General features: G+C 44.2%; 2 protein-coding genes across 2 annotated transcripts in view; both read right to left on the bottom strand.

The window, feature by feature from the left end:
• LOC306796767 (uncharacterized protein) overlaps positions 1-15,926 on the bottom strand; it is a 30,818-nt gene that overhangs the window by 1,827 nt on the left and 13,065 nt on the right. The window contains exons 3-10 of the mRNA XM_079295836.1: positions 15,611-15,672; positions 15,276-15,308; positions 14,856-15,035; positions 14,353-14,678; positions 13,888-14,091; positions 755-1,007; positions 334-658; positions 119-227 (exon numbers count right to left, since the gene is read on the bottom strand). Coding sequence (XP_079151962.1) covers positions 119-227; positions 334-658; positions 755-1,007; positions 13,888-14,091; positions 14,353-14,678; positions 14,856-15,035; positions 15,276-15,308; positions 15,611-15,672 — 1,492 coding nt within the window. The remainder of the gene's footprint in view (positions 1-118; positions 228-333; positions 659-754; positions 1,008-13,887; positions 14,092-14,352; positions 14,679-14,855; positions 15,036-15,275; positions 15,309-15,610; positions 15,673-15,926) is intronic.
• LOC306796531 (uncharacterized protein) lies at positions 920-13,830 on the bottom strand. Its single transcript, XM_079295508.1, has 23 exons — positions 13,618-13,830; positions 13,184-13,282; positions 13,023-13,039; positions 11,911-12,686; positions 11,236-11,529; positions 10,813-10,944; positions 10,690-10,724; positions 10,210-10,356; positions 9,743-9,865; positions 9,416-9,454; positions 9,010-9,135; positions 8,795-8,924; positions 7,990-8,160; positions 7,819-7,862; positions 6,792-6,953; positions 6,566-6,700; positions 6,120-6,158; positions 5,893-6,033; positions 5,300-5,394; positions 5,094-5,117; positions 4,122-4,689; positions 3,943-4,005; positions 920-3,804 (listed from the first exon to the last, which is right to left on the bottom strand). The coding sequence occupies exons 1-23, from the start codon at positions 13,792-13,794 to the stop codon at positions 1,051-1,053; spliced, it is 6,291 nt and encodes a 2,096-aa protein (XP_079151634.1). The 5' UTR covers positions 13,795-13,830; the 3' UTR covers positions 920-1,050.

Raw genomic sequence — 15,926 nt, forward strand, 5'->3', positions numbered from 1 at the left:
AAACCAGATCTCTGCAGAGTAGAGGTGCCACGATTTGATTTTACTCGCACCGACATGTAAATCTGCAATGTGCAAGTATTCTTCATACTGTACTATGTGGTGACAGAATAACGCATACCTGAGTCATCGTCGGTTTTGCGTTTGGCAGATGTTGGGGTTTGCTCAGCTTGCTCTTCGTCCGGCTTCTCCTCCTCATCATCGCCAGCTTCATCCAAAGTCACCAAAGTCTAAAAGCAGACACGAGACATCCTTACCACCTGTGTTTGTTGAGCGTCTGTAATTTCCCCATGAAAGGAAATCAAACTACTACGTGTTACAATCTTGACTTTTTACCTCTGGGTTTAAGAAGTCCACCGATTGGTCCTCCTGGCTGGGTGGGTGGGTCTCCGGCGGGCTTTGCTCGGCCTTCCCGTCGTCCTCTTCTTCTATGAACTCATCCAGAGTGACGAGTGCCTGCAGCTCCCCCTCCGTGATCTCCTCATCCCACTCCTTGCTCTCTGGCGCTCTCTCCTCTCCAGCATCATCTGCTCCCACCTCATCCAGAGTCACCAGCTCCTGGGGGTCTACCGCCACCGTCTCCTCCTTTTCCCTCGCCCTCTTCTCCTTTTCCCTTCTCGCTCCTCCCCCACTGCCTCCTCCTCCTCCTCCTCTACTGCTGCTGCCGCTCCGGCTCCTTCGCTCCCTCTGCTCTGTGTCCCTGGTCCTCCTTTCCTCCCTCTCCTTGCTCCTCCTCGCTCCTCTCTCCTTGGCGGACTGCTTCTCTTTTGCGGCAGCTTGACGCTTCCTCAGTTTTTCCTCCTCGACCGCGTCGTCTGGGTAATCCTCCTCCTCCTCGCTCACTTCGTCCAGGTTCACCAGAGTGCTCGCTGTGTCGTCTTTCTCAGGCGACTTTTCTTTGTTCTCCATCTCAGGAATGGCAGCATCACTCTGGGATTCAGTCGCTACTTTGTCCTCTTTCTGAATGTCTGCTCTGGGTGTACTCTCCTTATTTCCTGTACCAGACCCTTCTGCAACAGATGCATCATCATTTGACTCCACTAAATCATTCAACTATCTCAAACAGAGTCTCCTCTTCGTTTTCGGTCTCTTCCACAACTGTGCAACACATGTCGGCGTGTCTTCTTTTTCCACTGACAACTCTTCTTTTGAAGAAGTTTCATCTTTTGTCTTGTCCTCTACGGTCACCAGCTGTTCTTGAACTTGATCGTCATCCAGAGAATCTATGATGTGATACATCGGCTCATCTTCCTCCTCATTTTCGGGTGATCCCGTCAGAGATTCGCTTTCCTTTGTTTGCTGGTCAATGTTTTTCCAAACGGTCTCTTCCGACGGTCCCGAGTGGGGCTGATCGTCAGCCGTCTCGCCCTCCACAGAGTCAAGGATCTGATAGGTCGCCTCTTCTTCGTCGGTCACATTTTTGGATGCGTCTTTGTCACCCTTCTTCAATGTTAAACTGGAATCTTTTTTAGTCGTTTTGACGTCTTTCTTTGGTCTTCCCCTTGTTCCTTTTCTTCTTGTAGCGGGCCGATCATCCTGAACAACCTCGTCCTCAATAGAGCCGAATACCTCATAGGTTGCATCCTCCTCACTTACAACAGTATCGCTCTTCTTTGATGGGGTGCTCTCTTTCGGAGGGGCTCTCTCTTCTTTCTTTGGTGTTTTTTCCCTGTTTCGTTCCTGAGACTCTCTGGCAGGAGTTTGCCTCCGTCTTGTTGGCGTGTCCTCGGTTTTTGTCTTCTCATTTGAGGCCTCTTTCTTAGCTGGTCTTCCCCTTTTTCTTCTGGTAGGTCTCGTCGTTGGTTCATCATTGGCAGTTTCTTCGTCCACAGAGTCTAAAATCTTGTATGTAGCCTCCTCTGGTTTTTCAGACGCTTCTGTGTGATACAATGTGATTTTGTCCTCTTTCTTTCCTCTTGCGCTCCTTCTTCTACCAGACATTTCTGGGGTGGCAGCATCTTGGACCGGTTCGTCGCCAACAGAATCTACTATCTTATACACCACGTCCTCAGAGACTTCTTTGTCTTTCCTAGAAACTCTTGCAGTGAGGTCCATCTTCGTCCGTGTCTCGTATTTTTTAACCGTCCTGTCCGGTTTCTTTGGCGATTTGTCCTTTTCACTTCTGGGTGCTGTGGTTGTGGGGCCACTCCTCTTTGATGGTCTATCATCTTTTCTAGCCGTCGCCTTCCCTCGCATGTTCCTTTTTCCTTTGTTGCCAGTCTCTGACTCTGTAGCCATTGGCTGATCGTCCACAGAATCAATTACCTGATATGTGTCTCCCTCTTCCTCCATGGGCCGAATGTCTTCTTGAGAAGAGATGTGTTCACTGGGAGTTTCAAGGTTCTGGTAGTCATCTTCTGCTGAAGTAAGATCATCAATTGAATCCAATATCTCAAAGGTTTCTTGTTCAGTAGCATCCCTGTCTGGGTCTTTTAAAGTTTCTTTGTTGTCGGGGTCTTGAAGAGGCTGGTCTTCATTTGGAATTTGGCTATCACGATTATCCACATCTTGGACGGCATTGCAGGACTCTGCAGAAAGTATTTTGACTTCCTCCTCTTTTCTCTTCTTCCCAGCTCCCATATCCGTTGGAGTGTGTTTACTACTGGTATCTAACACCTGGAAAGTATCTGCATTACTTGTCTTGTGATCCTCAGGCAGTTGCTTTTCTGTGAGACCGTCATCTTGAACCAGGGGACTGTCCTCTTGACCTGTAGCTGCTTCGCCTACACTGTCCAACACTTGGAGAGAACCGTCGGTTTCCGTTTCCTTACACTCCGGTGGGCAGGCTTTGACTTCATCGTCAACACTGTCCGAGACCTGAAAGCTTTCGTCGTGCAACGTCTGGCCTCCTTTAGGTCCACTTAGCTGGGCTTCAGAGCTGCTGGCTTGGTCCCCATCATCCATCGGTTCATCTGTTTGATCCTCAAGTGAATCAAGGATTTGGTAAGTTTCATCCTCGTCCACCGCTGTATGTTTGTCAACATCCTCTTCTTTCCTTTCTTCTTCGCTTCTCTTCTGCGCTTCAGGTGCGTTGACATTAATAACAATCTCCGGACTCTGGGCGTGGCTCAACTCTAACCCATGTTCCGGTTCAGGTGGATGCATCTCTGATGATGTTTCCATTTTTGTCCCGGACGTAACAGGTTTTGCAGCGATGCTTTCTGCTGACACTTTGTGTTCAGACATGGCGACAGTGCACTCCGTGTCTTTTTCTTCTGTGAGCAGCTCAGAACGACCTCCTATGGAGACCGTTGCTGCTGATGTTATCCTTTTTGTTTCACGCGCAGCGGCGGATGAGCGGGTGCTTAAACCAGAGGATGCAGTGGTGGATGCTTTGGCTGGAGATTGTGTGTTGCTCTGTTGTGTTTTCTGACCAGGGGCAGAAGGGGTTTCAGTAGACAGTGGAGAAGAAGAGGAGGAGGCCTTACTGGCACTGGCAGAAGATGAGCGTTTGACAGGGGATTTGGTTGGCTCAAATGAGTACTTGGACTTTTTTGGTGACGCAGAGCCCAACGAGCTTAAGTCTTTAATCGACTTGGATGAGTAGGATGAGGTAGAGGCTGCGCTCTTAGAGTCTTTCGAAGACCTCGCTGAGGTCCGTCTACCAGCAGACACGCCTGAGCTTTGCCTCTCTCTTCTTGCTCTGGAGCCTTGCTTGGATGAGGAGGAGCTATGAGGCTTGGGGCTCGTGTCACCCACGTCATCGCCGACTTCGTCGACGGTGACAAAGTCATCCATGTTGAAATTTAGCTCGTCAAAACGACAGGCATCTGACGAATCGATGTCCTCTGTCGAATCATCCTGACCCTGAATAGAGAACAAAGAAGCAATCAAACATTGAAGCAATTAATTATTTAGCTTTTTAATCAAGATGAACAAAATGCAATTAAAGAAATGGGCAGAAAGAAGACAAGAAGGTTTTTGGGAATGAAAAAGGATGTTAACCTTTCTTTGTGGTGCGTCTTCAGCCGTTGCAGGTCGAGAGCTTGTGTTGCTTTTGCTGGGAGTCTGAAGAAAGTTTTCCCAGATTAGTGTCATGTGAAATAAATTGGAAGACATATATTATGCAGGGTGAAGAAGGAACAGCACGGATGTGCTGAAAAAGATTAAAAGCCAGATCTCACCTCCTCACTCTTGGAACTGCTCTCTCGGGTGAGCCTGTGGTTGCGAACTGCCGCCGCGATGGCCTGGAAAACATCTGCATTAATCTGAGGAAGTACTGCAACGGTTTTTTCAGGCGTGAGCGCTGTGGCTGATGGGGCAGGACTGGAAGCAGCTGTGTTTCCACTGCTGACTGCAGTTGTAGACCCATCAGTAGTAACATCAGTAACATCAGTAACATCAGCAGTAAAGCTTGAAGTTGTTTGTGGGTCCTCTTCCCCCTTTTCTTCTGCTTTCTCGACCCCTTCATTTGCCTCAGGACCAGAAGCGGAGTCCGTGGCAAACTCCGATCCTGGTTTCTCGTGGTCCTTCGTTATCGCTACGTCACTTGCAGCACTAGCACTTGGTCCGGCTGTGGTGGGCTCAGAAATGGTGGATCCACCAGAGCCACTGGTTTGCTGAGCAGGTTGTGACCCATTATCAGACAAAGAGGGCTGGGTTTGACATTGCACAGCTGGGGGCTGGGCTTCGATGGGGTTCGCGTCCACGTTATCGCCAGCATCTCGTAGACGCTGTTCAAGGCTCTTCAAACTAAAATCACAAACAAAAGGGATTGTCTGTGATAAATGACACCGTGGTTGTTTTCACAACATGGCTTAATACACTGCTTTGTTAAAGAAATAAGAAGTGAGATTTGATTTTACAGGGCACATGTGCATGCACATTGTAGTGGGGCTGAAGCACCATATGCCCGTTAGTGCTGCTTATTCGACAGCAAGAAGAAGAGGACATGTGTGCAGGCAGTTTGAAGTGCATCCACAGATATGCCAGCCTTAAGTTGAACAATGTCGGCATACAGACGGACATAAATTGTTGTCCATTGAGCTTGATTTATCCAATGAAATGTGCCACCAGCTAACATCATATAAACTCATAACAGTCATCAAATTGATCTCCTAACCTGGCAAGAATGAATTTCAAAGTGATGTACTCACGTCTCAACATGTTGAACTTTACTCCTGGAGAGAGACAAAGAAGGAGTTGGTCAGTTCAGGTGTGCGGATAGGGGATTCAAATGTTTAAAATATAGTAACACGTACATAGGCAACCTTGAGACTGTGTGGGGAAACACAGGTGGGAGTTATTATACAGCTAATTCAACTCCATTTCATAATCCTTATTTTTTTAAAGAAACGCTTACCAAGCATCGTAGCTGTCACAGGAGTCTGGTACGTAAGACTTGAATTTCTCCACCATTTTTGTTACACCGCTGGAGTCGGCCATCTCAATGCATATCTGAGGTAGAACGACAGTCATGGACAAAAAGAGAAAAAACACGAGAGGAGGGAGAGATGAGGAAATTGACAAGAGAAAGAGAACAGAAACAGAATAATTGCATGTGAAGTTACAGTACGTTGTTCTGAATGGTCAAACAAACTAACTAATTTGTTTCAATGCGACAGAAAATCCATGCACAGTTTATCAGTCTATTAACTTCCAAGCCACAGTAGCTGACTGCCCAATTCTTTAGTGTCATGGTGCAGACTGAAATTTCATAAAAACCTCCCACTTTTAGTTTATAGGTATAGAAATAAATACATCTCCCATCAGGCCGCAAAAACATATTTGAGATCTTTGTAAATGAAATGTAAGAGGTTTTAATGCTGTTTCATGGCTTTATTCTGGAGGAAAATTGAATTCAATACTTTTAAAGGCTTTTTGAGGTCTGCAGATACCCTGACAATGGGGATCCTCTCAACAGTCTCATGTGGAAAGTGATTTGTATTCTCGTACCCTGTTGGAGAGTGGCAGAAAGCCGACAAAGGGCGCAGTAGACGCCACCACTCCCATGACCACCCCGATGAGGTCCACAGACATCTCGGAGGTCTCCACACACAGCAACCGCTCCTCCAGAAGCTTTGGCTCTGGAGTTCCCTGAAGAGCAAGAAACAGTTGGTGTCAAAGACCAGCGATCCAAAGATGAAGCGCTGCTTCCACTTGACAAAAGGTTACTGACTTACAGCGTTGCCCAACATCATCACAGTTCTGTACAGTTCCTCCTGCAAAAAGATGACAAATGTTGTCAAAACACATTTACAATAATATCTGCATTTCACATGTCAATAGTGTTGCACGGTACACCAATACAAGAAAGGTATTTTTCAGTATTAGTATGACAATATTTAGTATTGTGAGAACACATTTCCATTAAATAGTACATGTTTGTATTTCTGTGCTTGTATGTGGCGAGTTGCTCTAACATTACCATATCTGACATTTTCGCAAGAAAGGAATTATTTTCAGTACAAGTTGTTAATAAATTATGATAAAAAATCCTATTGGTTTGTTACACAGTCATCGGAGAAGCGGTCATAGGAAACAGTTTGGAATGGGTACTACTTGAAGTCTGTGACGATACATATGTATGCAGCTGCAGCGCAAGTTAAATTATTGCTGGTGTCCATACCTCACTGGATACGGGAAATATGTGCCCCGTGACGAAGTGAACAGTGAGCGGGATATATTTCAAACAAACTGGATTTCTGACGTGCTCGAGGACGAAATCGCTGCATGAAGTCCAATCAGTGAAAAACACGAAGGCCTGGAGATGAAGAGAGGAAATAAGGGAAAGGAAAAACAATTAAACTCTATCTACTTAATAAACGTGCAATTACAAAAATACTACTGCTTACCCTCCTCTGCAGAGGTAAGACCATCACGTTGTAGTACATGGAGCGAAGGTTCCATTTGGGGAAATGCCGCCAGACCAGACTGGCCACGTCCATGTGGTTGTAGTTTCCATGTGGCAAACCGGTCAGCATGATCGTTGGGAACCTGGAAGCATGTCTGGCCCTCTAGGAAACACAAAGTTTGATTCATGTGATGCTGCCGATTTAACTTTGTGGTGGATTTTGATGGTGGATCACATTAAGATGAGCAAAAACAAAGACCAAATCACCGAATGTCTTGTATGAATAAATGTGAACAAGAAGTGGGCGATTTTCTTTTTCTTTAGGATGTGTCAATATTAACAGAAGCATTGCTGTGTTTCACCAAATGCAGTCATCTCATTCAGTTTGCCTGACGCACAGCACACCGACGTTTGTCCAACCAGCTTCTTCTTATTATTTTCCTGTCACATATTTTGTTCCGCTACCATTCTTGCCAACATATGTGCAAAGAAATACGTCAAAACATGCGGAATGATCGGCAATAATGAGCCGTGACTTTTCTCAGAGATTCACCCAAACTTCAACTTCTTCGCAGTCCACTTCAGCTTATTTAAGTCCTTGCTCGAAAACTGAAATTTTAACTTCTTTCATTGCTTACTCGTATATATATGTTGCATCCTTCATCCCTTTCCCAACTATTCATACTGCTACAGCTGCTTTTCCATCCAAACAACCAGCATTCACACCGCAATTTCTTCAGATGTGGTCTTTTCAAGTTATAATTAGGGACGTCGCACTTTAGTTTTTTTGGCCACGATTCCAATCTGGCTCCCTTAAGATGGACATCCACCAATATACAGTGCAAATACTTTTAATTACCAAAATGTTGATTGATGTGTAGTAACACACTTCTAAATTTGGCACACCTCATTTTTCACAAGCTACTTGATCCAAAAACTGAAGTTCATAGTTCAAAACTATAAAGTTGATAAGCTTAAATTATTGATGCGATACATAAAATAGGAAAGTTTGACTGAAATGGGCTTACCTCAATATCAGGCAAGTACACCGGTACTTTGGGTGTCACGTAATCTTGGAGTTAAAAGTAAACATAAGCAAATACAATTGCTTGAATACGTTGTAACATGGTACTTTTGGCAGTATGACTTATTTCATTTCGATCCCAAAAGTCAATGTGTTGGAAGAATTGCTTCCGTACCTGGGATGATGAACCAAGGAAACTTGGTAGGGAACACAAAGGGATGAGATCTCAGCGTGACCCAAAATGGTCCAATAGTGTTCTTCGGAATGCCACATTTGGCAAACGGGATCCTTGCCCCTTGAATAAGATCCTTGTAGGGAGGCAGAGCATTCCAAGGAGATTTCGGCACTGCAAAAGCAAAAACAGGCCAAGTGTCAAGATTGAATATATTTGACGAGTGACACAACAGACACCAGACAGCATCCAGGTGCCACTGGCTTAAGACGAGTAAGCAATGGAGCATCTCGGCAGGCAGAGGAGACGGAGGGCAGATCTAAGAGGTAGGTAGACCTTCGGGCGAGAGGGGGCGTGGTTCCACTGTTGAGGTGTCATGGGCCAATCAACAAAACAGTGGTAAGGAGGGCGCCAACATGAAAACCCTTTCACGTCGCAAAGGTCTGAGCCACAAGGCTCTGCCCCAGAATGATGGACTGGCAACAGAAGACAGCAACTTCATTCCAATGCGCATGTCAGAGGGGACACCAATTAAGCTTGTGCATCAAGTTATTTTTCCAAAGTGAACTAGAATTTCGGCCTTCCAGATGCATGCCTTTGCTAATCAGTCAAATTGCAGTTTACATTCATTCAAATTGCATCACTTCATCATTTATCCTGTTAGACTTTTATGTGAAATTGTCATAATTAGCTTTTGTGAATTCTTGACTTGTCCCAGTGACCTCGACAACCAAAAATCGTATCCGTTTATTCTTGACTCCAAGTGGATGATCGCGCCAAATTTGAAGAAAATCAAAAACAAACTTACAGCGTAAAACACGAAGCCCAACGGATGGTATGGCCAGCCTGTAGAGTTTATGATCAGGGTTTTGTTTCAGGAAACTGTACCAAACTCCGAGCCGATCGGCATGGACAGGGGCATCAAACTCAACAAATGCCTGGAACACATGTGAGAAGTAAGAATAACTGGAAGTCTTTTTTTAAAGTCACTTAAAACAGACACCCGTATGCGTTTGTTTATACCTTGTTTAGGAGAGGAAAGAAGTTCCTGACATATTTCATTTTTTTCAAGGATTGTCTGAGCTTCTTTGTCTCAGTCCATGAAATGTTCTTGATGTAGACAATTTTTGATGCATCATCAACCCCCCGCTGCATCAAGAACAGGAAGTGAACAGTCAAAAGTTACAAAGCACAGAGAGACACGCAGTTTTTCAAAGTAAAAGACAACATCTTCATTAGGTTTCCTGTATTCCCTTCAACTGTTGACAGTTTCCAGTAGTTCTTTTTAAATGAGAGAGACAAACGCAGGATTTAAGATAAATTCAAAGGCATCTGAACACACAAAAGTTACGTTAAGAACCTAATTTAAAGTCCAAGTGTAGCTATGAAAAATGAGATGGAATTAAGTGCGTGTGTGCATGGTACTTACAAAACCCAGCAGCTTCATCAGTGTTTTATAAAAGCAGAACTAAAACAGAAATCAGAGAAGGCATTTTTAGAAGACAAAGAACAACCCACCACACTCATCTAATGTCGATACACTACAGACCCAGAGCGCATACATTACATTTGTTGAAGGATAAGGTTTAGGCAACTCAGCATTGGCTTCACTTTTGGGACCCAGAGGTTGCCCCTTGGTTTTAACCAACGTGCTTGTTTTTATAAATATGCATGTTTTTTTCTGTTATTTCTCCAGTATTAAATTGACTTCTTCTATAAAAACAGTCAATAAAAGCAGAATAGTGTACGTGCTTACCGGTGCCATTTCCAAGCTGCAAGAGACAACATGGAAAGCAAGTTTCGACCCTTTCAAAAGAATGCCCTTGTGTAGTTTCAATGTCGTAATCACATTCTTGAATTCCGGCATTAAGACGAAGGCCTAAGGAAAACCAGAGACAAAGATGTATTACTACTTCTATTTACTTGCTCACGGTACTTTTTCATTACTATTTCACATATTTCAATGTGTTTAAAATCAGTCTGATGTAGGCACCAACAGTGTATATGTAATAAGTATGCAACAAATCTCAAGCTAAATGAGTTCACAAATTAACATTAAAAAATTGAAAGGTTGCCCAACTCTTTAAAAAAATGAAAGAAAAAAGGCTTTACAATCGTGCAACACAAAAAACACGAAAGCAAACCATTTGATCAAAAGGCAACAACAGCGGAAACATGGGATTGATAAACCGAAAAGATGCAGATTCACAGCCTGGTGCCTACCATGCACGTCTGAGGAATAACATAGATGGTGTCGTCTGCATATTGAAAACCAAGTGGCATGAGCAGTTTGGCGAGGTCTTCCTCCGTGTAGTCGGGACACTCCGGCAGGTTGGTGATGAGCAACAGCTTTTTATCAGGTGACGTAAACTGGGAAAACGAAGGAAAATAAAGTAGGAGGAAGAGGTAATTAATGAAAAGGCATAAATGGTTTATGTTTGTTAGTAAATAAAGATTCATCATTGCATACGGAAGATAACCCGCCACCCTTTCATTGTACAACATTACGTTCCACAAGCATTCATTCAGGAAATTTGTGTTCATTTCAATGCTTATTTGTGCATCATCTGAGGGCAAAACCGAACCAAGACGTACTTTTTTCAAAGCCACTTTTATAGAAAAGACCTGCATCCTCACAGCTTTATAAAACGACATGTGTAGATACAGTGCAGTGCTTCATACAAGTCATTTGAGGAAACTTACCTTTTGCGAGAGGCAGGTTTTCCACTTGAAGCACGCTGTGAAGGAGAGAAAGAAAATGAGAAACAAATTAGAGAAAGGCCGTAAAATTACGATCACATGCAGACATTTTCTCGGACTTCTTACGTATTTTTTCTCGATGCAGGTGCTTTTCTATCATCTCCCCAAATGTCAGACCAGCAACAGGCGGCTTCTTGCTTTTGGAAGCCTTCGTGGCTGGTTCTGCATCTGCTTGTGTCTCCACTGCCATCTCAGGATCTACAGAAGACCACATTCAATGAAGATGAATGTCAGCATTTTGAAAGATCGTCATCATCTGCCCTTCTTCCTTCAGGTACATCTGCTGGATGCAGATTCATACCAAAAAGCAACCACGACCCAAAGCCGAACTTTCTACCGATTTCAAACGATCTCTTGAACAATTTCGGAGATATCTTCCAACTAAAAATAATTGGCGAGGTTAGATGGATGAGCTAAAGATAACCCTATGTAAACATTATATCTTACAAATTCATTGCTTAAGCTAAAGAAAATGTTTTTCTAACATACCTGTTTCCATTGTTTCTGTCTCCGCCCCTCCACCCGGCAGCTCTTCCTCCACAGTGGCTTCAGTAGAGCTTCCTGCAGCCTGCTGTGTCATGTGCGAAGCCTCCGTCTTGGTCTCCGGTCCTTGTGCAGTGGACTCTGGTTCTGACAAGGTGCTCTGCTGGAGGTGCGGTACAGCTGCGACAGAGGTTTCTGTTGGCTCTGTATCATCTGTACTCTTAGATGGTTGACTCTCACTGGATGCGTCTGCTGAACTTTCTGGTGCCGCCTCCGCAGATTTTTCTTGACAGTCAAATTCTGTGGGATTGAACGAGTTGTTCGTAATAATGATAATCTTGCAGGTTCGACGGACGAGCAAAAGATAACCCTATGCAAACAAAATGTTATACTTATTCACTTCTAATCAGTTCAAAGTGTGGCTGTCCAAAGAACAACATATATTTGACTCTGTCAGATCATTTGAATGATGAAGTGTCCTCATAGTTTGAGAATATTCTACTGTATAAGCCATTTTTAAAAAGCATTGGAAGAGCTAAAAGAAAATGCATAGCCGCAAAGCTGACCATGAGGTTGTTTTACTTTGTTCATTAAAGTCGACTCTTTGGAGGTATCAGGTTTTCACAAGCCACACTTCAACATTCTTCGCCATCCATCCGTTCAAAAAGGTCTCTAACATACCTTTTTCCATTGTTTCTGTCGCCGCCCCTCCACCCGGCAGCTCTTCCTCCACAGTGGCTTCAGTAGAGCTTCCTGCAGCCTGCTGTGTCATGTGCGAAGCCTCCGTCTTGGTCTCCGGTCCTTGTGCAGTGGACTCTGGTTCTGACAAGGTGCTCTGCTGGAGGTGCGGTACAGCTGCGACAGAGGTTTCTGTTGGCCCTGTATCAACTGTACTCTTAGATGGTTGACTCTCACTGGATGCGTCTGCTGAACTTTCTGGTGCCGCCTCCGCAGTTGTCGGTTTTTCTTCTTCCTTAGCACAACTTCCAACTTCCATTGGCTCCACCACTTCAACTCCCATTGCACCAATCTCCATTGGTTCAGCAACTTTGGCGTCATTTGCTTCATCAAGTTCTTTTTCAAGTACCTTTTCTACAACCTTGGCTGGGTCTTTTGCCACAGTTTCTTGAACCTTGGTTTCAGATTCCTTTGGTTTGGATTTCTCTACATCAGGCTGATTTTCTGGAGTTGTGGACTTGGATCCTGGTGATGGCTTTTGCTTTACCACGGCCTTTCTCACAGGCCTTCTCCCACATCCCTTCACAGGCAACTTTCCTGTTTTTATCATTTTATTTGTCGGCTTGCCTGGGACGTTTTTCGTTTTTGCTTGAGTCGCTGAGCCTTTCGCTGCACTTTTCTGGAGTTTGCCTGTTGTAGCTCCAGAAGGTGAAGATGGAGGCTTTTTAGACGTAGAGAGAACAGCAGGGGAAGTGATTTGACGTGTGGCGTTGCTGAACCTGGAAGGTTTTCCGTGAACAAAAGACAGTTACATGGGTCATGTAGGAGGAAATGGAGAAATTCAAGGTTCAAGGCACAAAGTCAATGTCACGGTTTCAAGTGGTCTTCACTGTAAAACAGTACGATACTTCACAGGTTGAGATCCTGGAATGACTTTTACTCAACTCCCACAAAAACGGATGCTGATTATTTGACAATAGGTAAATTTCCCTGAAATTGACATTTCCCCCCCACCGAGGACACAAATTTCGGCAGCCACTGAATATTTATAGCAACATACTGACAAAAACAAGTTCATCGCTGTTAAAAATAGGTCCATGTGAAACATATCTTACTTCCAGGGAGGCCTCTCCTGGAAACGACAAAGAGAGAAGTTATTTCAGATGAATCTGTGAATTGACTTTTTTTTAAAATAAGGAACGAAATTCAAATGGTAATATAGATATTATTATGTAGATTTCTTAGACACAGAAAGAAAGACAAAGTGTAAGAATACCTTTCCTCGAACAACAGTGATTTGATATCCTTTGACATGTAAGCTCTTTATGCTCTTCAATTTCTTTGCGTCTTCCTCGTTGTGAAATCTCACGACTGCCTGCAAATGCACACACACAAACATACATATCCATGTGTTACTACAACCATCAGGACTATATACACTCACACCTAACGTTGACAGCTCACCACCACCAACTGCTTCCGCTTGGAATCGGCTAGTCCGCCCGGGACAACGTACGTGGCGGTCACATCAGTGTCGGGTATTTTTAAATGGCATTTTCACTTTTAAAATTGACTCTTTTACATCGCTGATGTCAAGAAATTGTTCCTGTGCAGATTTGCATGACCCATCCTGCTCTCAGGGAACATAAGCATTTTGAATAGGATGAAAAGGCAAAGCATCAGCAGATACAAGCCTCTCTCTATACATACCGTCTCTGTGGCCGGGAACATTACAATTGACCTGATTCTTCCAAATTTATTCACAGTAGCAAACAATAGATGGCGAGGGATAAGAACCCCCTCCAGTTCCACCTCGTTTGGCAGCACAGATTTATTAGACTGAGCAAAGAGAGAGAAAAACAAATGTTTAGACTGAATATAATGCATCTGTTAGTTTTTTTAGTTCAGTGTATTTACATCAGGGAACATGTACAAAAATACATTCATCTCAGAAAAGAGAAGCGATGTTTGTGGAAGAACTTGCCTCGCTCTTTTGCAGACTGGGAATTGCTACAGAAGGCCTTTTGGTGGAGGAAGAGGCAGAAGACGAGGAGGGCTTTCTTCCAATGGAAGCGGAGGAGGATGACGATGTGGACTTCATCTTGGCTAGCTCGGCCATTAAGGCGGGAGCCAGAGTTTTAACTACAGTCTCCAGGTCAGACTGTTTTGACAGAGACTGGACAGCTAGAGGGACAAAGAGGAAAAAGAGTGTCGGACAACATTGCAGCATTTTGGTGGTTGCGAAGTCTCAGACTGCGTCTCTATTGTAAGATGAAAACATTTAAAGTTAAAGAGCATAAAATCGTGAAGAAACCACAAAAACAACAGGTTGTATTGGTGGCATTCACCTGTACATTAAGCGTCAACGGACGCAGGTACGTTACGACACAAAACAAGTCTTTAAACACGGTGTTAAGTCATTAAAACGTTTGTCATTTCTCAAACCTGATGTTTCCAGTAGTTTCTTAACCAAGTTGTCTGTATTGCTCGACTTTCGTTTGGGGAATCGTCTCTCGGCGCTCCTCCCTGATTGCAACCGTCTCTTGTCTCTCCTCCTTGTTGGCGACGGCCTCTCGTCGCTCTTCCTCGACGGCGATCGTCTCTCGTCACTCCTCCTCGAAGATGATCGTCTCTCACGGCTCCTCCTCTGAGACGACAGTCTGTCGTCACTTCTCCGTGGTGAAGATTGTCTCTCAGGACTTCTTGAACGCGATCGATAGCGGAAGGAAGTAGGGCGGTCGTACCGCGGGGAAGAAGAACGAGACCGGGACCTGGTAAAAGTTCAGATCACATCTAATGACAATCTTAAAAATATAAAGTTTAGATTTCTCAAGGGGGGACTCAATCTAAAGAGGTTAAAATGCTGATGCAGATATTCTAAAAGGTTCTGCAGGAACATATTTGGTCATTTCACTTATTGCTCGCATTAGAATTTATCCATCACAGACCTGCGAGTGTATCTGGACCTCTGTGGCGATCGTGATTGGCGACTGCATCTCTTCTGTTTGCCCTCTGAGCGGTGGGGCCGACGGGGACTGGGCGAGAGGGAGTGGCTTCCATGTTTGGCTTTCTGACGATGCTGATAAGTCTGTGAAGAGGCTGAGGGCGAGGCATCTTTACCTGGAGCACTGAAGAGAGCAAGGGATGGGAAAAGCATGAGGAACGATAGGAAAGCAAAGTTTTCCAAAATCAACAGGGTACTGGTTCACTAACTGATCGTGGTTGCAACATGTTTGATGGATTTCAGCCCTGAATTGGTCGAATAGGGCAACATTTGAGGGGGGGGTCATGACGCCTGACCAATCACCCGAATGACCAGTTTCCAGTCTGATTTCCAACATTGCTTCTGTCAAGCGTAACAAATTTACCTGAGTGCAATCTCACCATCCCACTCCGGGTATCTGTTTAAAGAAACACAAATGAAACACACCTATTAAAAAGAGGACAGATGTTTACAACAGCCAAAGGTTTCTGCGGTGAGGTAGGCAGCCATGAAGCAGTCGTACTCAAGTAATGCTGCTAATGTCGGAATATCACGGAATAGTACGGGTTCTGCAGAATACAACTATAGAACAACCAGAGGAGGTACCTTAAACAACCAAATATGAACCCTGACAGAAGTTGAACTAGCTTGGCAAAAGGCAATGGTTATCAAAAAGTAACGAGATCTTCACAGGGAAAAGTTAAAAGAAGAAAGACTGACCGTCTTCGGAGGACTCTGCAGCTCTCAAGGTGACAGTTGGTGTTCTGGTGGGAGATCCAATCCTAGTAGTCGGAACAACAAACGGCATTAGATAGACCTCACTATTGTCAAAACTGCTATCAGCTGTCAATATTCACTCACTTATGTGATTGTCTGACAACATATCTTTTATTCAACATTACAGCAGCCATAAAGAAACAGCTCCTCTTTGTTGGTCTGTTGAGTCTCTCAAGTCCAAGTGTCCAATTCAATTTCTCTGCTATTGTGTACAGTTTGTGTTGTGTGTGTTGATGTTAAAGGAGTCTTTACAGCAGTC

This window comes from Melanostigma gelatinosum, assembly GCF_949748355.1.
Source record: "Melanostigma gelatinosum genome assembly, chromosome: 23".
In the NCBI taxonomy this organism is placed as follows: domain Eukaryota; kingdom Metazoa; phylum Chordata; class Actinopteri; order Perciformes; family Zoarcidae; genus Melanostigma; species Melanostigma gelatinosum.

Bases quoted from the DNA above. Each gene is read 5' to 3' on its own strand.
- LOC306796531 (XM_079295508.1), bottom strand. From the start codon at position 13,794: ATGCATTATATTCAGTCTAAACATTTGTTTTTCTCTCTCTTTGCTCAG. The intron at 10,357-10,689 runs GTAAGTTTCCTC...TCGTTTTCCCAG, and splicing joins AAACCTGCCTCTCGCAAAAG to TTTACGTCACCTGATAAAAA. The intron at 6,701-6,791 runs GTAAGCAGTAGT...CTTCATCTCCAG, and splicing joins TCTTACCTCTGCAGAGGAGG to GCCTTCGTGTTTTTCACTGA.